Source organism: Rhodnius prolixus, unplaced genomic scaffold (genome assembly GCF_049639745.1).
Source record: "Rhodnius prolixus isolate KJV_2025 unplaced genomic scaffold, Rpr scaffold_4, whole genome shotgun sequence".
NCBI classification, from domain to species: Eukaryota; Metazoa; Arthropoda; class Insecta; order Hemiptera; family Reduviidae; genus Rhodnius; species Rhodnius prolixus.
Window position 1 is genome coordinate 51,634,530 of NW_027411614.1, and position 18,195 is coordinate 51,652,724.

Here is an 18,195-nt window from a genome sequence, read left to right on the forward strand (position 1 = left end):
AATAATAGCTTATCTAGCAATCAAACTCCTTGCGGTATGTTGCCAATAATTCCGCCAATCTCTTAAAGCGTTTCCCACTCATCTACAATGTACTCACCGTTAACGGTGCACCTTGTGGGAAAGCAGTACAATTATTTTACATCTTAACTCGTATGGGATCCTCTTCGGTTAAGATAACAATGCCTAACTATTGATCCGCAAGCAAAACTCTCGGATGTCACTAGGAAAGTTGAGTGAATCCACTAGGATACTCGTGATAAGTGATTACTAGATAATTATCCACTAGTCTGATAAGTTACTTTAAACAGATTAAAAAAAAAAAAAACATCGGTTATGCCTCAAAAAATTAAAGATTTGTAGTAACAGCCTGGAGACATGTCATGTTGGTGGGCGCTCATCCCAAAGAGAACGCTTAGTTGGCAAATTGGTATCCTAGGCATTTGCTGCTAAGTACCTTCCTACAAGTCTCACGCTTCAAACCAAGTTTGACAAAAACTTTGGAAGAAGCTCAAACCACCGCTAGAATCTTCAGGAAAATTCAGGCAATCAATGCTCAAATATTCATCATTATATCCAAACATCAGTCGATTCAGCAGCAGCAGCAAAAAAGAAAAATAATAATAAAAAAACACCCAAAAACTTCCATTATGATAGAGGCTAAGATGACTTACATAATACTTGTGTAATAGATATCTGGTACTAATAATAACATTGCTTCAAAACTGGCAGCGCTTTTCCTGCTCGGTCTTCATACTCTGGTGATCAGTAGGAAAATTTCAGATTTCCATCTTTTTTTTAACTGTTACTTTTCTCGAAGAACCACTAAATTATGCAAAAATGCGTAATTGTAGATTAGTGTGAGTAAAGGTCTTACCAGTAGGCTAATAAATAGACGCAAAATAAAGCAATTTACAAATACATTATGTTGCAGAATGAAGAAATGATCCTGTACAACTATTAAACTAACTTGTAAACTAACACAAACGCAAACTATCTTTTTCTTATAAAAAAAAAAACAACTTAAAATTGGCTCGGAGCCAGCGGGTAAAGGCTGTATAGAACGACTGGTCTGCATTCTGGTGTCACTCATCCACTTATCAATGTCAACATCTACACCACCCAAACGGTCCGAGTCTCGTTAATCATTGTTTAAGTGTCGTCGTTCATAATGTTTAACTAATTTGCTCAACAAGCAATTTATAGTTCTTAATTTCCAAAACAATTAATCATAATATCTCTCAATATCCAGTTCTTCAATGCCCAGCTCACTCGGAGCTATTCTTATAACGGAACTGAAGGATTCAAGAGTTGCTCTGGGTTGTTCATATGCTGAAATGCATTGGTACCAATCAAATCCAAATGTGTGGCTGATGAACTTCCACACCCCGAACTCCCTTCTACTCAAATATCAGTTTTTACAGAAAAACGTAACAAATGTAGCCGGCATTTCTCAGCTGAGTGCCTTTTTCTCAACTAAGTTCGCGCGTCAAGTATTTAGCCTTAACTTTAGTTTATCACAGTTATTTTTCACAACCTCATCAAATGTTCTTAAAACCGCGTCTCAAGAGGGCCGTTCCGATATCGAGGAAAACGCAAAGTGTAATTAAGTTCTATTATGTAACAAGTTGAAAAGAAAGTTTTGCGGGTCTGAAAAGAGTAATTTTTAAAGCGTTTTCAGAATGAAATAGTTACTTAGTATGCTGATATTGGTAGAATACTTTACAGTAAATTCTCTGTTACTTAGAATGTCATTGTTATTGCTTTTCTACTTTTTCAGAACATTCTGACATCTCGAGCACGAAATTTCGCCGTTTTTTTTTTTTTTTTATTAAAACTCGGACCAAACGCTGTTGACACCTCGAAGAATTAATGCTGTTTGGAGCACCAATAGTCCAAGTAAAAACTCTTAGCAACAATAGTTCCAGAAAGTTCGGTCTATGCAATTTTGTCCTCAAATATAGCTGTAGTACCTAAGGTCAGCAAAAATGAATTAACCACGGCTTGTATTCGATGTAAAAAGTTGCCCTGTTTTACGCTAATTAATTAAACCCCTATAGGGAAAAAGTTACTTAAATTGCCTAAAATATAGTATAATTTCATAATACAATTATCAATTCATCAATTATTTAAAAGGAACGACGTTCGGTGAGAAAGTTGAGCAATCAAAGTAGGAAATAAAAAATTCTTGATTAAAATGGTAATAAATTGTTTATCGCAGCTTCGTAAATGGCAACAAAAAAAAAAAGACAAAAAAGGAATTTTATTTAACCCTAATCAAAATACTTACTTAGTATAAATAAACTGCTTTCATCAGTAGATGTCGCCTACATTATATTTAAATGTAGTTAATTAAGTATCTAACATGTAAAGTACTTTATTAAATAATTTAATAATTGTACGAACAGTATTATTTAAACTGTCCGGTAAAGTTGTACAAGGGTTGACGTCCAAAAGTGCAAGAAAAAGTATAATAACGTTCAATCACATCCAATTTTGACAGTTTTTTCTCTTTTTCTATAAAAGATAAAATTTACTAATTTTCTTGACAAAATAGGGCAAATCCTCCTTTATAACCGAATTTTTTTGCAACAATCCAAATCTAATAGATTTAGAGAAAAATGTTGCTGAAAATGAGCCAAAACGGCATTATAAAAAATTGTTGTTCTTGTTGTTGTTACTTTTTTTGTAAACAACGTAAGGCCTAAACCAAATTTCACAACTGAATTTCAAATTCGATTCGGAATTTGACGAAGATGTGCCCTTTAGGTGTCTCGACATTGCACATGGAATGGGAGAGCAGTAAGCACCATGTGTGTAAGGCCCCTTCAAAATTATTATTACAAATAACTCTGTAAATCTTAGCCCGATTTTGATAAAATTTGGCAGAGTAAAGCTGTTAGACTCTCCTACCCAACTTTAAAGAGACATCGGACTCTTCTACCCAACACTAAAGAGCCATAGGACTCTCCTACCAAAATTAAAGAGCTATTGGACTCTCCTACCAACATTAAAGAGCTATTGGATCTCCTATCAACATTAAAGAGACATCGGACTCTCCTACCCAACATTAAAGAGCCATAGGACTCTCCTACCCAACATTAAAGAGCCATAGGACTCTCCTAACAAAATTAAAGAGCTATTGGACTCTCCTACCAACATTAAAGAGCTATTGGATCTCCTATCAACATTAAAGAGACATCGGACTCTCCTACCCAACATTAAAGAGCCATAGGACTCTCCTACCAACATTAAAGAGCTATTGGAAACTCCTACCAACATTAAGGAGCTATTGGACTCTCCTACCAACATTAAAGGGCTATTGGACTCACCTATCAACATTAAAGAGCCATCGGACTCTCCTACCCAACATTAAAGAGCCATCTTATTCTTGCACCTTACTAAGTGGAAGTATCAAAATCGTTTCAAATTATCGACGGGTGAACCGATTTTCATGTATGTGTTGTCATTAAATTCGATATTTTATTTAGTCATGGGTTTTGGGGGTCTCGACAAGATACGTAGTTTAGGAGGAGAGTTTGTTCCACGTAAGTAAGGCCCCCACTAAAATTATTACTAATAATAAGGCTTGATTATCTTGATTGAGAAGGATTAAATATGACTCAAACCTTCGAAATTTGAAGAAAACGCTGTTTGAGGAACGCTGAGAATAGATAGCCGTGTGAGTGATCTAATTTAAAAACTTTCTATTGAAAGTGAACAAATCAAATTACCTATAATAACGTAAGAGAGGACGATGAGTCTAACAATAAATCAATTTCCGTATATTCCAATGTTAGATAAATCAGACCTGGTTCAATTAAACGCAGATTACTTTATTGCAGAGATTTGCGGGTGACAACCTGTTTTTGTCTGGGAGCCGAGAGCTCTGGTTCTTGAAATAGAGCTTCTGTTTGCAATACTCTCACATAAAGGAAATAATGAGGCCCCGTTACCACTAACTATAGTCTTTTTCTAGCTCTGGTTCATGAAATGGAGACTGATTGCAATACTCTCAAACAAAGAGACCCTGTTACCACTAACTATAGTCTTTTTCTAATTCCCAATGATATTGATATAGTAAGTAAAATGGTGTTGGTACAATTCTTTTTAAAAAGTTTAAGCCTGAATTAATAAGCCATAGATCTACATTAAGCAAAAGTAATTAATAAAAATTGATAATAATTAGCTCTCGATCTGCTGCTGGTAGCGGCACCGTTCCGGGGGGTTACCCCATTGGGTGAATAGATTTGCTACTTCTTCAGAGACGTAGACTTTTCTACGCGCCTCCCAGCTTTGCAACAAACAAAAACAAGGTTAACACCTACAACACGTACACAATATACATAGGACTGCAGAAATAATACGTGCAACTACTTAGCTTTAGAAACCCGCAGGTAACTCTAAGATCAATCTAAGATGGCATGCGATCCATCCCTCAGGATAGGCAGGGTGTGAAGAAAGGAGTCCCTGCGGCACCAAACGACAAATTAGAGTAAGTAGTTTCCTAACTATCTTGGGAAAAAATTGCAACTTTCATTGAAAGACGGCGTAGTTAACAGTTAGTGGTGGAATGTACGAGGGTTGGTGGAATGTATACTCTCCCTTAGGAGTAGAGAAGTTTTTTAGGAACCAGAGAGTGGTAATCCTACTTGGAGTCCATAAAAAAAAAAGCAATTCATATATTTTATTGTTTGACAAAACTCCTATTAATTTCTCCAGTGTTCTACATAATCACTATGCTCCTGGCCCACTTCTTCTATAATCCTAAGTATCCTTGAAACTAATTTTTCCTCAGATTAATCCTACCCTACTTTGTAATCGTAACTGACCAGACATGTGTAATGGCATAACAACTAATTGGCAATCCTCTGGGTTTGTAAGCAGTGCTCTCAGATGATAGCCCCTTTTTTTTGAACTCTTCTCGGAGGGCGTAGTCGTTTAGCCTCTAAACAGTTTTCTACGCCAACGATGACAGGATCTTGGCTGCCTCATTAAACTTCGGCGCCGACATGCCCTGGCATGTCATTAGATTAGATCATTTCCACAGTACTTTTGATTGATAAATCGGTTGCCTTGAAGGACTTTTCTGAATACATCATATAAAACTATTTCGACTGTTAAGTTCCTTTAAGAAAAATGAGTATTTGTTTTGGTATTGAGTTAGTTGTAACTTACCGATAGCGGGCTGCGTGTAGTCCCAGCTGTCCATATCGTTTTTGTAAACATTGAGTTTGTTCGGCTGCAACAAACAAAATAATTGTTACTCTTTTACTGCTGTTACAAGGGTGAACTAACTGCACCAAACTTTTACAACGAGGTGCAGTCGTAATTTTATGTAAATAATTAAAGTAAGAGGTTCATCAAATAAAAAAACTGGATTTGCCAAAAATCGCGACCTAGTTGAAAGTGGCTTAGTGGAGTGCCTTCGTGCAGTTTCTGCCACGCTAAGTTCAGACCGACAGCACTCTATAGAGGTGGAGATATGCATATTCTGAACTCAACTTTGCATCAAACGGATTAACAGCATGGATAGACAGCAGGATGAGCAGAAGGTATTTTACCAACTGCAAAACTTTCAAGAAGAATAAAGAGCCTCACGGTAGCTATAGCTATACGGCATATAACGAATGCATAATATGATACCACTATCACAGAAATTATATTAGGAAGCCGTTGGTTTACCATTGAATTCGATGTGTTTTCTATCGTAATGTGGACGGGTGATGAGCAGAAACTTGGGAATTATTGGTAAAAGGAGTTAAATGTCTAAAGCTTAAACCAACTCCTCGTGAGTTACCCTAGCCTCACAAAAACCGTAAACAAATGACACTCTACGGGCTTTAACGCTCCTTGCTAAAGGCTGCCAAAATGTGGAGTACGAGAACCGCTTAATGCCCTGATCTGCTATGAAGATGTGGTATTTCTCTTGATGAGACTTTCTAAATAAAAAGATTTCTCATGATCGCAATCTCATGCCAAGCTTCAACAAAATTTGTACATTATCTGAGTATTATCTAAGTTCGCACACATTAATATGAATAAAATCTTCGCAGAGTTCTTAAAATTGACTTGAGTCGATAGATCGTTTCGTAACTCGACATGAATTGCCTTCTTAGCGATTTAAAAGCGAACATTTTTTTAAGGTTGTTCGAAATAACACTAAAACTCTGTTAAGAACAGCAAATGGTTGAACTTGTAAGTTGTTCTATTGCTGTAGATGGGTCTCGACATGCACAGAACAGTTTTTTACCATGTTACTCAATAAAGCTAAATCAAATGTGTAACTCTGACGTGTCTGCTTCTCAACTGAAAGTGATTTAATTTCCTTCCGGAGTGACATGCAATAGCAGACCCAACTGTCAGCTGACTCACACAACAAACTTGTCCAACATTACAGGAATATTTTATATCTACAAAAATAAATTTCTTAAGGAATAAGTCAGCTAGACTGATCTGGCGTGTGTTCTAGATATTCTGTGACAAACCTAACATACTGTTGGTCAGGCAACTGTTCTAAATTTGCGCAACCGACTGTTACAGAGAGAAAGGAGCTGATCAGAACCTCATTCGGCAGTTTCTTCAAACTCTTGTTTTTTCTTATAAACATAAGAGATTCAGTTATTACAACAAAATGACGCTTACCAAAAAAAAAGAAAAAGAACATGCATTTTCCAAGATAGATTTAAATAAATAAAAGATTTTCTTCAGGGAACGAATGAAAAATAAAAAATGATAGGAGTCATTTTCAAAATAAATCTTAGTAAAATTGTTCTTCTCGTTATGGAATTTTCATTCAACTCGGAACTGCAGTTCTAGCTATTAATTTACATCTACCCTTTCATAAAAAAGTGCATATAAAATACACACATAATATTGAAATATTACTTCCAGAGAAAGAAAGAAGCTTTCCAGAAGTGTCTACCGCTTACTGGGACAGAAAAACTCAAAATGCAGGGGAAAAACAATCAATACAGTTGTACATGCTGTTAGAGATTTGAACAGTTAAATTCACTTATGAGCCCGAACTATAAAATTTTAGCTTCCTAAAATCTTTCATTTTAGAGATATTTTATTCAAACTCACAGCACCATTTTCTAAAAACCACTTTTATGACTCATGACCACTGATCATATATTACGGCAGAAACTAAAAATTAAACATCTGCCAGACTGCAACACTTGCTCTAAGAAAAAATCGGGTGAAGTAATCGAATTCTCCAGGAAAATATTCTGAATCCATAGGAAAGGACTTCAACCACGTTTGGAGAAAATCGTTAAGGAAATTTCAAAAACATGAAAAAACCAACTGGCACTTCCGGTAACTGGAATTCTTTCGTTGCTTTATCTCAAGACTGCATTTCTAGTTTTTCTTCTAAAGCATTCACTCACATATACACAAAACACAAATATATGAGTAAGTTTCTAAACTTTACGTATTAGAACTGAGAGTGCTTCTATAAGGATATATCGAGAGAAAACACAGATGAAAGCATGATGTGGCTGCATCTTCCCTTACTGTAGAAATCAAACCCTACCTGAGACAAATAGAGTCAGCCTGATTCAATTTCTGAGTGACCTCTTCGATATAGTATTCAAAAAATTACGGGAATTTTGTAATTTCGCGCATTTTATTAGCCCGATTCGCATGAATTTTTTATTGTTGTGTTGATAAACTTGCCCGAAAAGTTGCTGTACTGCGTTAGCAGACATTATTAGACATTAGTCTATTGTCAGTTATCAAAAAGGTTATATATGTTTTGGTAGGATCGGTGATTTTAAAAATGGATCAGAGAATTTGTGTTACAGTTTGCAATAAGAATGGAATGAAGTGTAGCATAGTTTTAGAAGTGTTAACTATTACTTTTGGCGAGTCTTCTGGGATTAAAATAATGTTTAAACTTAGGATGGAAGATTTCCGAGGAATCGGTCAAATAAAACAACTCGTCTTTTTGCCAACGTTTCGAAACGTTATATATTGCCACAAAATCAAGAGATCAACAAGTATTCCTTATAAGTACTTACAAGTTCCACGCCGTTTGCGTGAAGTAATCAGAAAAAAACGCCCGGATTTGTGGCGAAACAATTCATGGCTTCTGAACCTCGATGAAGTACCTGCTCACGCTTAATTGATTATTCGTAATTTTTTGGCTAAAAACAACACTGTAATGAATGTCCAGCCTCTGTATTCGGCAGAAATGGCTCCGTCTATATATATATATACACTGCCGCTCAAAAGTTTAAGACCACCTGTTATTTATATTAATTAATAAGTTTTAATCACTCAAAACCCTAATTACACCCACGGTAGGCATACGTACAATGGCGGTGCTTCAAAAGACGTGTATAAGATTGTAACAGGTGACGACGAATCATGGATATATGCGTATTAGCCGGAAACTAGACAGCAGTCGACTGTATGGGTGTTTCAAGATGAACCAAATCCAACAAAAGTTGTTCGCGCTCGAAGCACTTCGAAACAAACGGTCGCCTGTTTTTTCGGAAAAACTGGTCATGTGGCAACAGTGCCTTTAGAGCAGCGGTTCTCAACCTGTCGGTCGCGACTCCGGCGGGGGTCGAACGACCAAAACACAGGGGTTATACATATTTCCGTTGGCTTTAGCCGTTGAGAAGTCGCGCTACCGTCTGCAGCAGCGCTATTCAGCTGGAACGCACGCCGTTATGGCCATTAATGCTATTTTATTGGAATTAGTAATCAATATTTCTCAATATATGTATAATTAAATGTTGTTTTTTTGATTAATCACTACGTTTAAATTATGTTTGATTTGTAGCAATGAGAATATATAATGCATATCAGGTACTTACATTCCGAATCATAACTGTAGCAAAATTAGAGTTATGAAGTAGCCACCAAAATTATTTTTTGGTTTGGGGTCACCGCAACATGAAGAACTGTATTGCGGGATCACGGCATTAGAAAGGTTGAGAACCACTGCTTTAGAGGAACGAGAACGGTCAATTCTGAATGGTACACAACCATTTGTTTGCCGGAAGTCTTCGATGAAATAAGGAAAACAAACAAGCGCCGTCGGATCATTCTTCATCAAGACAATGCCAGCTGTCACACATCTCGTCTAACAACCGACTATTTCAGCACTCGAAAAATCGAATTCATGGGTCATCCGCCGTTCAGTCCTGATTTGGCACCAAATGACTTCTTTTATCTCTTTAACAAAAACTTACAGTTTAAAATGTTAAGTATAAGGGTTGATTAAACGCCAAAAGGTACACAAATCAGCAAGCACACAACATTTCATTAATTCTTCATTAATATTTAAGTAATTTTACTGCATTAATATTCATTAATATTTTTTAGAATTTATTAGATGTCACAGACCCTTATGCTGGCCATTTTCGTCTACAAAATATATGTTCAAGTAACCCTGCAGATTGACTGTAAAATCTAGCTATTTATAATAATCAAACTATTAATTACAGGTTAAAAAGAAAAACGTTATAAAAAATTTAAAAAAATTATGGGACTAAAAAATTCAAAACCTTTTTTAAAAAATGTTCACACCAACATACATCAATGATTTTGTTTATTTTATTTATTTATTTTTATTTTTAAATAAAAATCGTCGGTTTAAGTTCATTCTTCGATTAAAGTAATTGTTATTTTATGAAGTAATCAAACGTTTTTAATAATAGGTAATAATTATCTGGCTTTATCGCAAATAATATAGTTTTCTTCAATTACATTTTCACTCTAGGTATTCTTCCTACAATGTTGTATATATGTAATATAAAGTAAATAAGATATGCATATTTTTAGGACAGCTAATTATTCCAGGATTTTACTATAAGTAAAATTAGGGGAACTAAATTAAATTACAATTGAGGAATCAATAATTGTTGTTGAATAATCTACTTGTTATAACTGTGTGTTATTTGTGCTCTCGAATATTTCGGTAAGACGAATTCTAGACAGTAGCCTACACTAACTTTGTCTTTTTCTACTTTAACATGCATGTACGTATATGTGATTTATCATAATTATAACAAAAAAATATTATAAATGAAGTGGCCAGCATAAGGGGCTGTGACATCTAATAAATTTTAAAAAATATTAATGAATATTAATGCAGTAAAATTACTTAAATATTAATGAAGAATTAATGAAATGTTGTGTGCTTGCTGATTTGTGTACCTTTTGGCGTTTAATCAACCCTTATACTTAACATTTTAACTGTAAGTTTTTGTTAAAGAGATTTTTGTACCTTTTGGATAGATTTTTCTTTTTGTCTATTTCCATAGTAACATATCTGCTTTACAGATTTTTTAACTTTGGAATAAGCAATTCTATCATTATAACCTGATAAGGTGTTAAGTCGGAACCGTAACTACCACTGGAGAGATCTTTTTAAAGAATGATTATAGTTGCGGTCCCCAAACCATCCTCAAAAACAACTTTTTTTGAAAAAGCGTTTTAAATAACATAGGAAGGTATTTGTACGTAAATAGCAAAATTAAACTGCGAGTTCAGTACTTCCTTTTAAGAGGAGTAAGAAAAATAAACTGCGATTGCAGTACTTCTAGGCGAAGAGGCAAAGATTTTTTAATCGAACGACAATTCTTTGATTTAAATCGGTTCACTCATTGATAATTTAAACGATTGCAGTACTTCCTCTTAGTAGGTGCAAGAGCATGATAGCACTTCACAGCCACGTAGAGGAGCTTTAACCACTTATTTGAGCTGAATTTTATCAAAATCGGACGAAGCGTTATAGAAATATTGGTAGTAATAGTTTTAGAAAGGGCCTTATTTGGGTGGGGCGAACTCCCCTCCTTATGAGGCACAGCGTCGTGGCTTCTAAAGTGCAAATCGGAACAAAATTTCGATTCGAATGACACTTCATTCATGAAAATCGGTTCACGTGTCGATAATTTGAAACGATTGCTATACTTTCCCTTAACAAGTGTAAGAGCTGATCGCCGCTTTAATGTTACGTAGGGGAGCCCTAACCCTATCATCCTACCAAATTTTATCAAAATCGGGCTAAGATTTACAGAGTAATTAGTAATAATAATTTTTGAGGGGGCCTTACATAAAGGGGGCTAACTCCTCTCCCATTCGATGTACAGCGTCGAGACCCCCAAAAGGCACATCTACATAAAATTCAGAATCGAATGACACCTCATTCATGAAAATTTATGACATTATTTAGGCGCTACGTTGTTTACAAAAAAGGTAACAAGAAAAAGAAGAAGAAGAAGAAGAACAAGAACATTTTCTGAAAATGCCGTTTTTGCTCATTTTCGGCAACTTTTTTCTCGAAACCTGTAAGATCTAGGTTGTTGCAAAAAAATTACAGTTATAAAGGAGGATTTGCCCTTTATTTTAAAGAAAATTTTGGAATTTTATCTTTTATAGAAAAAGAGAAAAAAATTGTTAAAGTTGGGTGTTTTTCAACGTTACGCTTTTTCTTGCAGTTTTTGATGATCAACCCTTATACAACTGTCCTACCGGACAGTTTTAATTTTCCGAACGTCAAGAATAAATTACGTGGACAACGATTTTCGTCGGCAGAAGAAACCATGTTTTGGAGGTGTCTCAAGCGGAATGAAAAAATGCTTTGACAAGTGGTTCGAACGCATGCAGAAGTGTATAGATCATAAAGGAGAATATTTTGAAAAACAATAAAGTCATTTTCAATGACAAATTACTGTTTTTTTTATTATTAGGCTCAAAATATAAATAGTGCCCCTCGTATACTGAACTGTGTACTTCTGTTAACATATATTAAAGCTCCATTGTTGAAAAACAATGTTAGTTTGTGTTATTTATTCCAAAATATATCGAATATTCTCAAAAAATTGAGGTGGTCCTAAACTTTTGACCGGCAGTGTATCTCTCTCTCTCTCTCTCTATATATATATATATATGTATATATATACAGAGAGTATATACAGGGTGATCCATTTAAAACGCACCAATCGCTAATAGCTTTTTAGGAAAGCGGAATTTCGAAAAAACCCACAGTTCGAATCCCACGTATGACTACATTTTATTTAAAAAAAGTGTTATGATGTATTAAGGATTGGGAATGACTGCACCCGCACGATTCGAACTGGGGACCTCCCACTTACAAAACCACGCTCTTGACCACTAGGCCAACACCCTGCCAAGATATTCTTACCGTTTTCATAGGTCAAGAAGTCTTGCATACGGGGTACATTAAAATGATGTGATGGTTGCTTTTATTTGATGATAAAACAAATTTATCCTGATTCACCCACAACCGTTACATGACACTACAAGTTTTAAAATATTCAATTATTATTATTTTTGTTCTTTGCGTCAAAAATAACGTTTTTTGCAGTCAGAGGACCTCCTAAAACGTGTATTTCTGGTGGAAAATTAATGTCGAAAACCGTTCACGAATAGATAAAATAGTAACTTTGATCTTAAATATCTCAAGAAATATTAGGGATATCGAAACGGGATTAACGGCATTTTTCACAACTTTTTATGTAGTTTTCATAATCATTGTCAAAACCAGTGGTACTTATGAAACCTCAATAAGGTTTTTGCCAGTAACTCCACCAAAAATGAAGACTCAGCATCGGGGTTGGAAAATTTGAAAACTAGACCAAAAAAACATATAGTTTACTTAGGCGTTTTTTCGAAATTCCGCTTTCCTAAAAAGTTATTAGCGACTGGTGCGTTTTAAATGGATCACCCTGTATATTTATATAAAGTGAGTATATTTCTATTGCAACTTGTATCTTTGTTTGCATAATTATCTTCAGTAACCTTCAATGAACCAAAACACCCAGGAACTGTTTACCTGTACAAATATTTTAATCGTGATGTAATTATATTTCTAACAGCTCTTGCAGAAGGTACCAGAAGCGTCAGTAACGTTGAATTAGTTTTCTGTTTAGAGAAAATCGTGTTTGTAGGCCTAGCGAACGATTGCAACGCCAATTAGTCATTAGTCAAACAAACTGCACAAATAATAAGACATCCGCAATAACAATAATGAGGCCTTCTAAACTAAGAAGTTTTTCAATGCAAGTAATAAGCATTATTTAGTGATTTTCGATCATTACGGTTACCGTTATTCACAACTGAAAATAGATTTTCTTTAGCCAAACTGGTCGAATATTAACAAAACTTAAGCAACTCAATTGACTGAGGACTCTAATCCTGCCCTAAGTAAAAATTATTTCAGCGAATGACTATAGTTTGGCTGGAAAAGAATGCCTTTAGATGGTGTAATGAGCAAGAAGGGTATGATCTTTGCTAAATTATACATCAGCGCGATTAGAAGTGGAAAGACGGAAACGGGTTCGGTTCTTGGAATGTTCCTTTGGCTGTTTATAAATAGGCGCCACTTTCAAGACGCTTATTTTCTTGCCCACTGCGCGGCTAAACTCATTAGCTGTTGGAATCTGGCCAAATGGAGCATCCATGTCTCCTATGTTAAAACTACTATCAAAAATGGCTCCAGATTAAAGCCAAACAGGCACGAACCCACTATCTCCTTAACTAAAATTAACAGTTAAGTATAAGGGTAGGTTAAACGCCAGAAGTTACACAAATCAGCAAGTACCAAATATTTCATTCAGAATTCAGCCAGTTAGAAACATTGGAAAAAGATTACGTGTTTTATTTAAATTTGTTCCTAATTTTTCCCCGTTTCTGAACCCTCACCATTAAAGTACTACTACTATTAAACTAGAACTACTTCATCTTCGCCTTTCACACATTACACATTCAAAGATATTAAAAATAAGTAAAAGGTGTTTTGGAAATTTTATAACAACGGATAGCACTTAAGTAATTTCTCTGCATTCAACTTTTATTAATATTTTTTAGAATTCATTAGATGCCACTAACTACTAAAGTGTTGGTAATAATAATTCCGATCAATGTCATAGAATGAACTTAAAGCGACCATGTTTTTTCTTCCTACTAAAGTAATAAACTTGCATTTAACTTTCATGCAAAAACAAAATAATTTCGATAATCTATGTTATTGCATGAATGCACTTTTAAAAAGAGTAAAGAACTTTTTGCGTCATAATTTGTTTTGTTTATTAGCTTTTCCATGAGGCCCCCGTCTGAAATTATTATTAGTAATAACTCTGTAAATCTTAGCCCGATTGTGATGAAATTTGGCAGGATGAAATGATTAGAGCTGCTTTACATTTCATTGAAGCGAAGTTCTGCTCTTAGACCTGCTAAGGAGAAGTTTTGCAATAATTTAAAAACTATCGTTTCGTGCACCTATTTTCTTCAATAGTGTTATTTGGTTCAAAAAGTGATTTATATTTGCATTTTTAGATGTCTCGACGCTGGGTATCTTTAGGAGAGGAGTTTGCACCACGCAGGCCAGGCCCTCTTTAACCATTATTACTAATATTTCCATAACGATTAGTGCGATTTTGATAAAAATTTAGCAAGAAGAAGTGGTTAAAGCTACCATACGTGATTTTAAAGTGACATCAACTAAGAGAAAGTACTTCAATCGTTCCAATTATCTACGCGTGAACTGATTTACGTGAATGAATTGCCATCCGCTTCGAAATTTTATGTTGGTACAGCTTTTGTGGATCTCGACGTCTACAACATTAGAAACGGAGTTTGCCCCACTTAATTAAGGCCTCTCTTAATAATCAATAACCTTCTACGAATTTTGATCAATTCTGGCAGGAAGAAGTGGTCCGAGTTATACTGCGTGACAAAGTCCCACCCAATTCTTACAGCAACTAAAGGCAAGTATTGCAAAAAGTTCGTATTTGAAGTTTAATTTCTCTTTACTTTTTAGGGAGAAGCACTGAAATCGCTGTTTATTTTTCTTACTCCTGTTAAAAGTAAGTACTGTAATTTGCTATTTACGTACAAATACATTCCTATTTTATTCAAAACGTTTTCCCAAGTAAATTGTTTTTGTGGATTCTTTGGGGACTTTAACAACAATCATTCTTTTAAAAGATCTCTCCAGTGGTTACTTAAGACCATATCAGGTTATAAGGAAAGTATTGCTTATTCCAAATGTTAACAAAATCTGTAAAGCAGCTAGCTATGTAACTTTGCAAAACAGACAAAAAGGAAAATCTATCCAAAAGGTACGAAAGTCTCTTTAGCACAAACTTACAGTTTAAAATGCTAAGCATAAGGGTAGATTAAACGCCAAAAGGTAGACAAATCAGCTGGTACCCAACATTTCATTCATGCTTCCGCTCGTAATTTCAGCCATTAAGAAAAATTCGAAAAAACAGGTTTTTAATGGAATTATTATAACAATTGATAACATTCGAGTAATGTTACTGCATTAACTTATCATTAATATCGTTAAGAATTTATTAGATGTCACAGGCCCTTATGCTGGCTACTTTATTCATAATGTACGAGGTGTTAATTAATAACAGACTGATGCTGCTACAGAAGAACTATACGAGTACATGCGCCAAAGCCTAACGACCGACATCTGTGCAGCGTAAAGCCTTCTCTTTCGGTTGCTGCGCCTCATGTGTTTGTAGAAAAATCAGTCTGACCGGAACCGTCGTTTGTGTAAGAGGTGTTAGTTTCGTTTTGCCGAAAACATGATATGTGTTGTAGTGAAATTTCGTGAAATTGTCGTCAAATTTCCCATCAAAACTTGGTAAAACCGCTATTGAAACTTATCTTTTATTAAAAGAAGTTTATGGCGATGAATGTTTATCACGTGCGCGAGTTTTGAGTGGTTCAAGCGTTTCCAAGATGGCCGAGAAGACGTCGGAAATGATGACCGCCCTGGTCGCCGTTCCACGTCCAAAAACGATGAAAATATCGATTATAATGAATCAACATTATTACCGTGAGGTGCTTACTCAACTTCGTGAGAGTAAGGAAAAACGACCCGATTTGTGGAAGAACATGTCATGAGTTCTCCATCAAGACTACGCGCAGGCTCACACAGCATTGCCTGTCAAGACGTTTCTAGCCAAGTACAACATTCCAGTTTTAGGCCATCCGCCTTAATGGCCTGACCTGACTCCATGTGACTTTTATCTGTTCCCCAAAGTCAAATCTGCATTAAAAGGAACAGGATTTCAGTCCGTTGAAGCTGTGAAAGAAAAAGCGGCACGCGTCATGCAGGAGCTGACAGAAAAAGACTTCCAGCACTGTTTCGAACAATGGTAAATTCTCATGGAGCGTTGTAGGGATAGGGGAGGGGTGTATATTGAAGGAGATAATAACTAAATATGTACAAAATTTAAAATTAAATGTTTTACAGCAATAGTCTCGTTATTTAATTGCCACACCTCGCATATACATAATAAATAAGCTTATTTTTTTTTTATTCTATTCCAAACTATTTTTCAGATTGATCTAAATCATTTTGAGCAATTATTCATTTCTCAATTATAATTTAATGTAGACCCTTTATTTAAGCGCTTGTAAAATACAGTAATAAATAACCGCCATAAAAAGATGCATATCTTTTTATCTTTTTTATAATGCATATAAAAAAAAGTAAAGTAATTGCCTATTTTTTAAGGGAGTGGTGATCTAGTGATCATGAGCGTGGATATGTAAGTGGGAGATCCTCAGTTCGAATCCCGCGAACGGAGTCATTCATAATACTTAATGCTTTACAATACTTTTTTCAATAAAAAGTAGTCATACGCGGGATTCGAACTGGAGATCTCCCACATACAAAGCCACGCACTAGACCACCACCCTGGCAAGATATTCTCACCAAAATACTTGAATAGTTAGCTATCCGAAAAATATACACATCTTTTATAACATTGTAGGAAGAACACCTAGATTAAGAATGTAGTTGAAGAAAACTGTCAATCTAAGTTAAATGGTGTGCTACTGGAACAAATCTTTTGTAGATGAAAATAGCCAGCATTAGGGTCTGTGTTATCCAATAAATTCTTAACGATATTAATGATAAATTTATGCAGTAACATTACTCGAATGTTATCAATTGTTATAATAATTCCATTAAAAACCTGCTTTTTCGAATTTTTCTTAATGGCTGAAATTACGAGCGGAAGTATGAATGAAAGGTTTGGTACCAGCTGATTTGTCTACCTTTTGGCGTTTAATCAACCTTTACACTTAGCATTTTAAACTGTAAGTTTTGTTAAGGAGAATTTTGTACTTTTCGGACAGATTTTCCTTTTTGGCTATTCTGCAAAGGAACATATCTATCTGCTTTACAGATTTTGTTAATATTTGGAATAAGCAATACTTTCATTATAACCTGATATGGTCTTAAGTCGGATCCGCAACTACCATTGGAGATATGTTTTAAAAGAATGCTTAGAACAGTGGTCCCCTAAGAATCCATAGTAACAATTTTCTTAGAAAAACGTTTCGAATAAAACAAATTGCACTTTTATTTTTCCAGCATTCGGAGGAAGATTAAGGCTGTTTGGAGAATAACTTATGCTTCGAAATGGTATCAATTTTTAGAAAATTTATCTGTCTTTCTATTCATGTCATCAGAATCGAATTCGGACTAAATCTTTCTGAGTAATAACATTTTTATTGGAAAAAAGTAATGATTTTTAAAAAAAAATTAAAGTGACGTCACTCAAGAACAATGGAAAATATGAAGTTGGCCAATACGTCATTGAACTCCACTTTAGATGTACTACACACAGTAGACCTATGGACAATACTTACTGGTTCACCCTGTATAAATGAGGCTCCTTATCTACGTAATGTTAAAGCATCAAGACCCAAAAAAGGCTCACCTAAATGAAATTCAGAATCGAATGACACCACATTGATGAAAATCGGTTCATGCGTTTAGGCACTACGTTGTTTACAAAAAAGATAACGACAAGAACCATTTTTGAAAATGCAGTTTTTCCCCATTTTTTGCAATGTTTTTATCTAAAACTATTTAATTTAAGTTGTTTCAAAAAAATGATATCCCTTACCCAATGATAAGTTCTTTATTTAAAAAAAAAAAATTAACGGGTATCCTGCCGGCCAGTTTTAATTAAAAATGTTTTCATCAAAAAATAAGATTAACAAAAATAAAAAAACTTCACATAGAACCTATTTACAGACATGAACAAAAATAACATGGGCACCAAGTATTTCTGGGACAACAAAAAAAAAAAATAGATTTTAAAGGGCGGACGGAATACCAGGTTTAAAGTTGCTTGGATTAAGAAATTGCACATCAAATGGATCTTACAATATTCAGTTTACCGA

General features: G+C 34.9%; 1 protein-coding gene across 14 annotated transcripts in view; it reads right to left on the minus strand.

The window, feature by feature from the left end:
* sm (heterogeneous nuclear ribonucleoprotein L) overlaps positions 1 to 18,195 on the minus strand; it is a 97,569-nt gene that overhangs the window by 45,472 nt on the left and 33,902 nt on the right. For all 14 annotated transcript variants that reach the window (XM_074131141.1, XM_074131137.1, XM_074131140.1 and 11 more), the window contains one exon: positions 5,176 to 5,239. In XM_074131141.1, coding sequence (XP_073987242.1) covers positions 5,176 to 5,239 — 64 coding nt within the window. The remainder of the gene's footprint in view (positions 1 to 5,175; positions 5,240 to 18,195) is intronic.